The 12,857-nt window shown below is 41.5% G+C and overlaps 1 protein-coding gene across 1 annotated transcript in view; it reads right to left on the bottom strand.

The window, feature by feature from the left end:
* The window catches only part of kcnh8 (potassium voltage-gated channel, subfamily H (eag-related), member 8), a 41,471-nt gene extending 30,158 nt beyond the window's left edge, over positions 1 to 11,313 (bottom strand). Inside the window, exon 1 of the mRNA XM_026300182.1 lies at positions 11,238 to 11,313. Within this exon, the coding sequence (XP_026155967.1) occupies positions 11,238 to 11,313 (76 nt within the window). The remainder of the gene's footprint in view (positions 1 to 11,237) is intronic.
* Positions 11,314 to 12,857: the final 1,544 nt, after the last annotated feature.

Raw genomic sequence — 12,857 nt, 5'->3', positions numbered from 1 at the left:
ACAGCGCCAGTGTTGTCCACAATGTTGCTGAGCTGTGCTGATAGACAGCTAATGTTTACAGTACAATGCCCATTATACAAGACAGTGGACTGCTGTGGTTTGACGGATTCTATAATGTGTGTGTGTGTGTGTGTGTGTGTGTGTGTGTGTGTGTGTGTGTGTGTGTGCGCCTTGCTGTAATTTGATAAGCGCTCAAAACTGCTTAAACAACCCCCTAAGCTGCAAAATAAAATGTGATTCTCAAACTACACAAACACGCAACTGCATCTTTAAAGAAACATGTAGCATTAACAAATCATTACCTGCATTAAGTCTGAGACATATTATGTTCCCACTAGGATGAACACATTAAGCCACACACACACACATATAGACCACTCATATATAGAAACAGACAAAGCAACATGATCCAGTTCATGATCGTTGCTTGAGACATAGCAGCACCTTGTACCTGCATAGCAATTTGTTTCAGTTGATTTCATTACAAAAAACAATTTTCTGCATCAACAATTCCTTTTTCCACCAAACCTCATGTTTAATTGTTTTATGTCTAATGCCAGACCTCGTTGGAGGAAACCACTTTAGATTTGAACTGGGAATAAAAACAACAAGAGAACAAACCCCATGTATGTGTCCGTCAAGAGGAATGAGCAACATGTTCCTTTCTATAATACCATTCAGCAATCAACAATTGCCTCTGCATGCTTGCTGTCACTCCCAAAGAAACTTTGATAAAATGAACAGGAGATAAAGAACCATGAAATTATGAATAAAGGATAGTTCTCGTTTATTAAATCCTTATTATTATTATTATTATTATTATTATTACCTTAATCAATTATGTTGCTTATATTTGGGAAAGTATTTGCTAATGTCTGGGAACAGAGCATCACCAAACAAGTACTTATCCACTTCTTTATTTGGAAAAAAAAAATCCAAAAACTTAGTCTTCCAGGTGAGTTGGGTTTCTCAGGCCAAGTGTTTAAAACCCATCTGAGCCACTCATATTTCTTCAGATTTCTTTTTCGTGATGTCTTTTTTGGAATCACAGTTAACATTAGTGGATGAAAACTCAGTGACAGTGATACCCATTCATGAAAGGAAAAAAAAAAACACACACACACAAGGAGAACATGTCTCGTCAGCAGTAATTCCTAGACAGATGGTCAGCGTGGGTCTCAGGACTGGGACCAGCTGTCAGAAATGAGGCCCCTCAGGCTTAGGGGTAAGGAAGAGACAGGACTGCTGGCCTCCCCAGGACCTCAAGCAAAGGCCCCCATCCTGTCTGGTTGCAGCTCCCACAACACAAAGGGATGGTGCTGACAGACAATTATTGTTCACAGTAAAAAAACACACTATACTGTGTTTGACAGTAGATTACTTTGCTTAGATAGAGTTGACAGATATGTTGTACATTGTTTCAGAGAATGGTGATTCTGGATGTTTATATTGTATTTTTTTTATGTATTAAATGTACACACTGCCAACATGGACCCAAAAGATGTTGTCATCCTCTGAAAGCTCTTTAGTATTATACACACTCCACTGACTTACTCTGTGCTCTATATATATTTCTATATTACAGATTATTGTACAGTAGTGATAACCTTAATTCATGATCAAATTTATATATACTATTCTAGAGAATAATTACAGATTTTATTAGATTAGCACAGTGGATGAGTGGTTTCCACCATTGCCTCACAGCAAGAAGGTCAATGGTTCGTGACCCGTCAGGGGCCTTTCTGTGTGTAGTTTACATGTTCTCCCTGTATTTGTGTGGGTTTTCTCCAGGTACTCTGGTTTCCTCCCACAGTCCAAAAACATGTATGTCAGGTTGATTGGTGACTCTAAATTGCCCATAGGAGTGAGTGTGAGTGTGTGAGGTTGTTTGTCTCTATGTGGCCCTGTGATGGACTGGTGACCTGTCCAGGGTGGACCCCTGCCTTTCACCCAGAGAGAGCTGGGATAGGCTCCAGCAGATCCCTGTGACCCTAGATAGAAATAAGCGGGTATAGAAAATGGATGGATGGATGATTACTGTGACCATTGCACCAGCTGGGAGAATTTCCAGTGGTCGGTGTTTATTCTGCATCAGTCAGTCAGGCCACAAAAATGAATCAAGCAAAGTAATGACATAAAGTTGAAAGCTTTAAAAACATCACTATTGTTTAACCAGGCAAAAAAAGGGTCTTAAGATGACAAAAACCCAGTGGTCACAAGTCCTCTGCAGGTAAGAGGAGAATCTGCTGGAAACACAGCCATGTCTATCAGAGGCCACTTTGAGTAAAAGACTACATGACAGCCTTGTTAGAATTTGCCAAGTCGGACTCTGAAAGCATGAGGAAAAGGCTAAAAAATTGAACACTGAGCTGAGCTCCAAGCACACCAGGCTCTGCTCATCACTTGGTTAATACCATCCCTCCCCAGCATAGTGGTGGCAGCATCACGCAGGGTACTTCTTTATGGCAGGGGCAGAGAGGATGGTCCAAATAGATGAAGGATGCTCCAGTGTGCACACAACCTGAGACTGGAATGACAGTGCACCTTTCAATCCAACAATGACCTGAAGCACACAACCCAGACAACACTAGTGAGTGACTTCAGGACAAGAGAGACCTTAAGATGACAGTTCACAAACACTTCCCATCCAATCTGACAGAGCCTGAGAAGATCGACCATGAAGAAGAGGAACTGCCTGAATCCAGATGCAAATCATCTGGACACTTAACCAAGAAGATTTAAAGCTGCCAAGGGTCTTTTAAAGGGCTGAATTAAGAGTCTGAATACTTAATGCGTTAATGAGAGATTTCAGTTTCTAATTTTAAACCAATTTGTCAGAATGTCTGAAAACATGTTTTTACTTTGTCATCAGGGTTTTGTGATGGCCTCAGCTTTGGCCACCCCATGAATTAATTACTTACCGTTCTGCAGATCCTGGGGTATTGGCCATTTGGAGTAAAAGATTGGACGGAAACCATGGGGAGATTGAAATACTTTCTGCCTCATTTAGACTATACCAATGGCTGCCCCAGGAGAAGGGGGAGATCTATAAGGGAGATGTTTAATTTGATTTATATAGTTACTTTGGAATATTATCTGTTATGTCAACTTTGTTTCTTCATTAATAGGAATTAAGTTAGTTTGTTTAGAGTTTATTTGTAAATTATTTAGCAGTTGTCTTGTGTTTATCCCCCTGTGTGTCATGTAGTGGTTGGGCCATCCAGTATATATGTCCCCCTTTGTGTCAGTTTAGGTTAGGTCATTTTTGGTTTGTTAGTTTGCTCTCTGTTAAGATTGTTTGGTTCATATTTTTCCTGAGTTGAGTTATCCTTTGTTGACCTCTTTTAGAGTTCTTTAGTAGGTAATTGATTATTTTTGTATTTTCATAATTTTTAAGGGTGAATAAATCCCCTTTGTTTTCAAAATTATTTTCTGCATCCTGTGTCTATCTGCCTGGACCTTCACAGATTTACTGTGTGTGGATTTGATTGGTCAGTTTAAAATTAAATCTGCAACACATTAAACATGTAAGAAGTAAACCGGTCTCAATACTTTTTGAGGCAGCTACTATTATTTAGTCTTTTTATGTTTACCTTTGTACCAAATTCCTTTATCCTTTCATTTCTCCACCATTATTTTATATTGTTATTACCGCTCCCTCTTATTGTGCTGATGTCTCTAGTTTCTTCCCTGGCTCCTTGGCTAATGCACCTGCATAATGCATGTTTCTTGGCACCTTATAATGTTTTGTCCTTGTTCTTTCCATCACTCCCACTGTCCTTTCTCTAGCCCTCCTTCCATTCCCTGCCTCCCTTATCAATCTTGGATCTCTCCTCTCCTCCCAGCTGTTCTTTATGTCCTTCCTACCAAATTTGGATCTCTCTACCTAATTACTTTTCATCTGCTCTCTACCCTTGGAACTTATATCTCTCTTTTCCCCCGATCAATTCATATACTTATGTACATGCTGACCTTGTCCACACCACCCCTAAGAGATCATCTGTCATCTGCCATTACTATGTTATTTCTTCACCTTGAACTTCTGCTAAGACAAATCTGAATCATCTCCTCATATCAGAGTCCTTTAAAGATTTTATCTCACTGCTTTCCCTCCTGTTAGTCTGGTCATTTTGTTTCTTTCTTTTTTACTCTCGATCTTTTCTCCTCTGCCTTAACCTCTTCATCACCTCCCATGTCTCAACTGTATCTCTGCACTCTGAATTTCTTTTGGCTAATTGCTCTGGTGTGGAAGCCCATAGATCATCTCCCCTCATGCTCACACTACTGCATGACAGCTGCTGGAGAAACTCCACTGGGACACGAGAAGAGAGGGAGGGAGAGAGGGAGGGAGGGAGGAAAGACGGAGACAACAAAAGAAAGAGGGAGGGCAGAGCAGGAAGAAAGTGAGAGAGGTGGTTACTGAGCCCTTTTATTCAGTAACAGTCAACTTATGTGCCTGGTAATTGTTGATGAAAGTGTATTTGAGCTATTAATAAAATGTAGTTTTGCGTGTAATCAGAACACTGTCACAATACAGGACTTTCCTCATTTAAAGATGTATTTTCTGGTGGTTGTAATATTTGTGCCTTTTCCCAACACCTCATGAAAAATTTACAGAACTGTGAAGAAACTGGCAGCATTTGTTGGTCAAACACTTAAACATGTTTTTCAGTTGTCCTGACAAGTGATCTCTTGCATTGCACAAATAATGACTGTTTTTTTTTTTAAGAAGCAAAGACAGGCAACTAGATCAATCTGCCCCAGTTCAGCATCACATTTTTGTAGTAGCCATCTGTATTCATGGGGGCTCAGATGTATAGTGCTTTTACACTAGGGGCACTAGGTCAGAAAATGCTCCTATTGGTCCTTTTGAAATGCAGAGACAACCCAAAGAACAGACAAAAGACATCCTCTTTTGTCCTTTGGGTTGGAGGAACTGTTGCAGTCTACTTTCTTAGTAGGTCAGTACTACAGTAACTAGGTGCATGCAAGGGAACTCTGCAGAAGCATAAAGTGCACCATCAGGTACATTCTTTCAGCACACACCTAAACAAAGGGTGATAGTTGGGAAGAGAAGTGTGTGCTAATGGATGGGGTATCTTGTCCACACACTAGTGTGTCCTAGATTTGTGGTTTTTAAACAGTCTCACAAATGTTTTGTATGCACATTCATCAGCTCCTTGACAGGCCTATGCCACCACCCAGAGCAACCCCAGAGCTATTTAAGGCACAGCTCAGATGAGGGGTGAGCAAGCATGAGAAAGCAAAGGGGACAGAGTGGGAGAGGAGAGAGACAGGGAGGGAAGAGGAGAGAGAAGGAAGGAGGAACCGACAGGGAGAGCCAACAGGGAGAGGGAGAGAGAGATGGATGGCAATGGAGGCAAGAAAGTGAAAGATGAGGGGAATGTGGACAGGTAAGGGGAAAACAAGGGGAAGCTGAGTTGTACACCGAAGCAGACAGATGAGGGCGGGAAAAGGTGCTGAGGGTGAGAGGGTGATGTGAGAAGTTGAAACTAAATAAGATGGAGCTGTGAGAGGTGGAATGATGAAAGATGTGGATGGAGTGTGGTAAAAATTGGCAGGGAAGTGGGGAGATGGATGGAAAAAACCTCCTCACCTCTCTGACAACATTCATACAGGCCTCTAAGAAACTGCTACAGAGCAGTCACATAACCACAAAAAAGTCTGAGTTGCCATGGTTACCACTGACACACACCATGGTAACCAAGGTTACAACTGTGGAGTTTGTCAGCAATGGATACTGAATCTAGTCAACACAAGATTATGAGATTTGCCCAAATGCATGTGCAAATTGAAGGATGCATATCGATCATGAGTCTTTTGCATTGAACTCCGAGCATGAAAACATGCACAGACTCGCAGCCACGCCAACTGTGGCAATCCTTTCACACTGTAACTGAAGAGACAAAGCCATTAGCCAAATCCACAGTCTTAATCACCTCTGTGCCTCTTTATCATACCGTCCTCCAGGCTCTCAACAACTGAAACATTACACCACTCATTACATTCCTGTAATATGACAGACCGCCTCTATGCTCATCTTTCCCTAGCTCTCTCGGTCAGTATCTTCTTCACCATCCATTGTCTATGTCCCTCTCTGTCTCCTCAAAATCTCTCTCATATTCTAGCTTCCCGGCCTGGATCATAAAAACCAGTCTTCACAGTGGAAAGATTAACTCAGTCAAAACTTGATCCAGACTTCTGCTGGTGAAACCCCATTTGTCTATCATTTTGGACAGTTCAATAGAGATGCCAATTAGGCGATTTAATAAGGCAGAACGTCCACAGTAACAGGGACGTCCCAGAACAGGGGTACTCACCACCCTTTTAAGTGCACAATAATAATCAACCCTAGTGACCTTACTGCAAGGACACTATTTTCCTGCAAAGGCTTTACTGATGATGGTGGCTGTCATTTTAGCAGCATACTTTGTCAAAGCCTTGTTGAAGCAGTGGATAGTGCTGGACTGCTATCAATTCAAAACACCAGTGCCTTTAGCTATGCTTGTTTACAGCCAGTGAGTGGGTAGATGTTACTTTTAACAGGACACACAACTGATGATGTTGTGGGAAACGGACTATTTTGTGTGCATAATTGTTTTTTTTACAGCAGAACAGCAGCCAGCTATTTTCAGCAAAAACAAAAACTGTGCACAACAAAGAAGCAATTGGCAAACAGACAAGGTTAACAACTAGCTGGAGAAACATGTTGCTTGATTTTGCCTTTAATTTCCTGCCCTGTAGTATCATACAACTTCGCTTCGGTCTTAAGTCGCCATCTGATCAACTGTTTGCTATTTCAACTTTAAAGGTGATAATATGTGAATGATTACAGCTTGTTGAGTAGCCCTGCAATTAGTCACTATATTATTAAACTTTCAGCATCACCTGCTTCACAGGGATACATTTTGCTGTGCTATTTTATGGTGTTACCGTGCACTCTAGGTGTGTGCTTTGACATGATTTCATGAAAAAGAGATCCTCTATAGTCTATGAGCAAAACACCATCTTTGTGTTTATTTTTACCCCCAAATAAAACATCTCGATATTAAGTGGGCTTTGGAGAGAATGGGAACAGCAGTGCCAATCCACCGCCAGTAAGTAAGAGCCCCTCTGCACCCTGCAGCACTACAGTCAATGATGATTGATTACTCTCTCACAGTCTCATAACTGCACTCATTAATTCCTTCAGAGTCATTCTCTGACTGAGGATAACATCAGACCTGCCTCTTCACGTGTTAGCATAATCACACTGTAAATTAACAATCTACTAAGCATCTATTACGTGGAATTAAAAACTTGCTGCCTTATTTGGCACTGTATTACATATGTTATCAAATAGTCAACGTTATATATGCTTTAAAAAACCTTGTTAAAACATACAGTATGTGCGTCAGCATGTGGTTTGTGGTCTTTCAAACTCAGTAATTAGCTCCCTGGGTCTTACTGTGGGTCATAAGGTTGCTGACGAGACCATCGTGGAAGCAACACTATATCCTCTGGCTTCACTGAGACAGTAGGAGCTGATTGTGATGGGATGTTCTGTGTGCAATACTGTGAAGAGTGTGAACATTCACCTGGTAGCAAATGGTAATCACAATGTGGGATCCCAGAGCCACTTTTTAACAGCTTGATTAGATGTAGCACATTTAAAGAAAGTTAATCAGTGGAGAGGAAACTTCTGCTTAGCCACACTTATGTTCAGAGACAGAGACAGTTGAACACACACACACAGACAGTCTGTTGTCATTCTTACTGGGGATTCATATTCCTGGAGACTTACCCTAACCTTAACCATCACTCCAACCTAACTCTTGCCCTAACCCTAAATTAAAACTAAGCTTATACTAGTCTGAAACCAGGTGGCTGTTAGTCCACTAAAGGGCTTAAATGCTGCACTTTCCTTTTTCTTTTTGCTTTCTTCCTCCTCTGTGTCTTCATCTCACTTTACTAATATAGATCATATCTATCTCTTTCTCATCCTCCCTCTCCCTCTCTTTAAATACAGACCTAAACATAACCACCACCGCCTTGTACCAACCTAACACACAGCTGTTCAAAGTCTTGGTGTCAGTGATCGTGGCAGTAATTACCTGCCTAGTGGAGGTGGAACCCGTGTGCGCTGAGAGCTAGAAAATAGCAACCTAAAAGAATGGTGCAGGACGGGAAGCGTGCAGCACAAACTCAGAGACTTCACACAGCCCTCTGCTCCAGGTGTACCACCAGACCTCCTATTTAATTGGCAGAAGAACAGCCCAGTATAGTCTCCATCTCCCCTGTGAAGGTCATCACTGGTTGACAGAAAGTCATGTCAGCAAGCACACTGTCGTAGTGTTGAGGCTGCAGCAATAACTTTAGTTCAGAGTCACTAAATGACTATGTTCTGTAATGGTGGTTCTTAACTACATTTCAGTGACATGATCAATTATGTTCTACAGTTCAGACACCAGATGTAAGATGTTCTTCAAATTACTGTAGTGCAGTACAGTGGTTCTCAAACTTTTCAGCTTGTGACCACTTAAAATGAGGAAATATATATTTGTGAGCCCCAGGGTTTGTTTTAGGTCTTTTTGTGAAACTACTATGGAATTTATACTTTACTTTATCGAGTATTTCATATTAATAAAATTAAAGAGTAAAAACATGATTTTTTACTGCTATAGCACTGTGATACCTAAGTGACAATGTGTGAGTCTAATGAGCAACACACTAGTAAACACAGCTCCAGTGATGGACAAGTGGTAAGATTATAGTCACCTGTATGATTTACCGTTGTAGTGATGACACAAGGTGTCACAGCACTCTCACACAGTCTTCACAGTGCAGAGCTAGAGATTCTGTTATTTTAGTTGCAGTACAGGCAAACAGGAACACACTGAACTCAGGCCAGTGATCGGTGGTGTTTGTGTCTGCCATCCAGTCAGTCAACAAAACATTCAACCCACAAACACTGCTGTTCTTTTGAAATGGCGTGAACTGAGCTGATTTGGTTCAAAACGAACAGCAGCTTGCCTCATATCATGCTATAGGAAAATATATGTGGAATGTCAATTATATAAAGCCTTAAACATTTATATCTACCCACATCTGAGCTCATTAAGTGGAGCAGGCAGGCTTTCTGTGTCTGCTCCCAGTTGGTAATGGTATTGAACCTGAAAGTTTCCAGTTATTAGCCACCTCTGTAACCATGATACCTCAATGTATTGAAATAACCCTGGGTCTGAACTGCAAATATCTGTCTCTGGGAACACTCAAAAAGTTTACTCCATTTTAAAGGCCACCGGTAAGTGTATAAAAGTTTTTCTCTGAGTCAGATCAAGTTAAAGACTTGCCTCCCTTCACTAGCAGCCATTTATCATACATTGTTTTCAGCTCTATCTTACCCACCCAGGCTATGGGTGATGTCAAAGGGGATCACGCAGGAGCGGATCCAGCACTTCACTTATATTTGCTCTTGGCCAAACAAACACACCCAATTTGTGCCTTCAAGCTCTGCTGCCTCCAGTCTTACAGTTCAAATCCAACATTAATTTCCTCTACCTCACCAGTTCAAGGACAGCTGTTCATTCTCTTGGCCTTGACAAACCACTTCTACTAGGTACAGTACCGCTCCTATTCATTTATGTGAGAGGAGAGCTCCTGGCCAGGAGACTGAGTGTTTGTTGCGCCAGGATATATAGCCTGCTCTTACTCATGCAGTGGTGCTCCACCTGCAGGTATGGGGAATGAAATAAGGATGAATGTTTGTGGCTATTATTGTCTTTCTGTGAGTGGTATGAACACGCTGTAAAATGTAGTGTGGGACATAAGTGGGGTCAGATAATGAGTTTGGGTTAGATTCATCCACAGAGGGCATGACGCATTGTTACCATTAGGTTTAAGACAAGTCATTTTTTAATTTGAAAAATAGTTGCTAAGTATTAGCTCAGGCTGAACAGAGATTCAGTTAGAGTTATAGAGGTAAAGTGTGTTTTATATAGCTGTAATACTTTCAGACATGGATACCATAGTTCCTATTTGAATCAGTGAGCAAAGACAGGATATAGCACAGCTTCACAGCAAACCAAATCTCTGCAAAAATGCCTAAGTGCCTAAACAAACAATAAAGAGGGTCTAACTTAAAAAACTAAAGAGGAACTGAAGTTTGCAGAAAAAACAGACAGTAAATCCATCCATACATCATCTATACCTGCTTATTCCTATTTAGGGTCCCAGGGATCTGCTGGAGCCTATCCCAGCTCTCTTTGGGTGAAAGACAGGGGTACACCCTGGACAGGTCACCAGTCCATCACAGGGCCACATAGAGACAAACAACCTCACACACTCACACTCACTCCTATGGGCAATTTAGAGTCACCAATCAACCTGACATACATGTTTTTGGACTGTGGGAGGTAACAGTGCTAACCACCATGCCCCTGTGCTGCCCGGACAGAGTAAATGATTTCCCGAAATCGTTTGAGTAAGTAGAACATGTTCAACATGAAAAGGCAAATAAGTGGCATTGAGTTCTAAAAAAAGTTTCCATTTATAAATGCCTGTTCGTGCTTCAGTCTGGGAAAATATTTACTGTGAAACATCCTCCGACAAATTAATTTTGATAAATGCGACCGCTGGTTTCACAACAGCGGGAGGAAAAACGCATTGTATCCGCAGAGACAAAAAACGAAAAACGACATGTAGACAACTTTAAAAAGTTTCTCTGCACAAACATAAACATATAATCCAGTCTCTAACTTGTGCGCAAGTCGTCCAAACGCGTGGTGAGTAGCGGGGAGCCCGTGTGCGCGCCCTTTGTGCCTGTGTTGAGGCTGTCGCTGTCCGCGGTGCTGAGCTTTCAGAGGCGGAGGTTTCAGAACCGCGGACAGCGACAGCCTCAACACAGCGCTCTCACAACGAGCGTAAACAATTCTGAGTTACCTTGAAGTTACTATCTATTTCAGGGAAAATAAAAGGGCCTGGGAATCACCGTGCCTCGATCCCACCTTAAACTGACAGGCCATTCTCAACCCAAAATGCAAGAGAGCAATCCGTGTTGACATCCCAATGTTATCGATGAGATTTTTTTGCAGGTTTTAGGATGTTGGACTGAAAATAGGCTGGAGTCTGCCTTGACAATTTCCTTAGAAAAATGAATGAACCCAACCTGCCGAAAACTATAGGTTATTACAGCTACTATATAAATGCAACTGTTACAAAAAAAGCAAACTTACGAGTGCCATCAAACCGTGTGGCTATAGTGTCCAGAAACGTGTTCTGCGGTGCTAATAATCCTTTCATCACAGGCATTTTCCTCGCTTAATGTCGAAGTCCCCATCAAAGTTACTGAAGAGACGGTACAAGTTGGTCAAATGTGCGAGATGCCCCCATTTAAGGCGCTGGACCTCTATAAACCAGCAGCAATCCGGTCAACTCAGCACAATGCGATCTCTAGTCGATGGAGTGTGCACGTGAAGCGCGCACCCGTGAGTCTGGAGATTCTGTTGCGTGTGTAGATGACAAGAGAAAGATGAAGCCCACAGGTGCAGTTCAAGTATTAGCCAGGGACGACCGTGAGAGACCGAGACTTCCTGTCAGCGATGCCATTATTATGGCGCTGGATTCAATGATCATCTCTCCTCAGCGCGCAATGGTCAGAGACATCAATCACTCTCAACGCAACTGTGGTCAAAGCGCCAGTGAGGGAGTTTCTCTGTGTGGAGACTGTGGCATCATCATAAAGCGAACTTTTATGTGCATGTCCCTATAGAGATACGTTTTCTTTGTATTGTCACTGTTTTAATAAAGTGGTGGCTCAGTATTTATGTGGGCACAAATAGAACAAGGGCTAAATAATAACTCAGGCGATGGTGCTCCCATTTAAAAAACCTGTGACAATGAAAAACCACAATTTCATCACTGATCCTGTTTTAGTAATACAATATGCAATAGGTAGATATTATAATGATTATTATTATTATTATTATTATTGCTTCAGGAGATGCAGCTTCTGCATTTACAGCAAGCTCACAGCTGGCAGTTCTGAGACATTAGTGTTTAGCGCCACCCGATGGCGAAGGTAGGCCAATGCGATAAGTTTGTCAAAACTCAACGACTACAAAAGAAACGTTGGACTTATCAGTTTTACAACAGCGCCTTCATGTGGTAGTTCAGTGAAGCATACCCTGGTAATTTTAAAAGCAGCTTGAAATGCATGTAGAGAAAGCAGAGCAGTGTTTTTGGTTAAAGAACATGTCAATTACACCAAAGTAAAGGCAGTGGTGTTTCTGATGGTGATAGTGCTGATGGTGATGGTTATTTTTACAAAATCATAAACGTGACACCACTAGCTTACAGTATGGTATCTTATAGAGAATGAAGTCAACAGTTATTAATGGATGAATTCTTACACAGTTATATATAGCTATTTTGAAAATGAACATTTCAAGATTCTGCTGCAAGAAATCAAAACCATAATCACCGTGATCAGAAAATCCTACACTGCAAATCCAAACTCTCTTCTCTAAATCCATAAATGGGATTACACCCAAGGTTTTTTTCTATTGCAAGCCTTGTGCACTTACAAGGCACCTCTAGCAAACAGCAATAAATCACACACACAGGTGAAACAGATGCAACTAAACCCCAATCTAGGTCAATCCCATTACTAACAGTGCCATACCATAGGAGCACACACCAAAAGTCAAGCACTGAGACTCCTTTGCAGGTCCTTCAGTAAAGACAGCTGTTATATCATTAGGACAAAGCAAAGTCATCATGTGCTATAAGGCTGACTGCTGTGAATCCTATACATGTATCACTTTAGTGGCTAGTGCATGTTCACACACATATAT

The sequence above is a fragment of the Mastacembelus armatus genome, chromosome 11, assembly GCF_900324485.2.
Source record: "Mastacembelus armatus chromosome 11, fMasArm1.2, whole genome shotgun sequence".
In the NCBI taxonomy this organism is placed as follows: Eukaryota; Metazoa; Chordata; class Actinopteri; order Synbranchiformes; family Mastacembelidae; genus Mastacembelus; species Mastacembelus armatus.
This window is presented reverse-complemented; position numbering and strand designations above follow the sequence as displayed.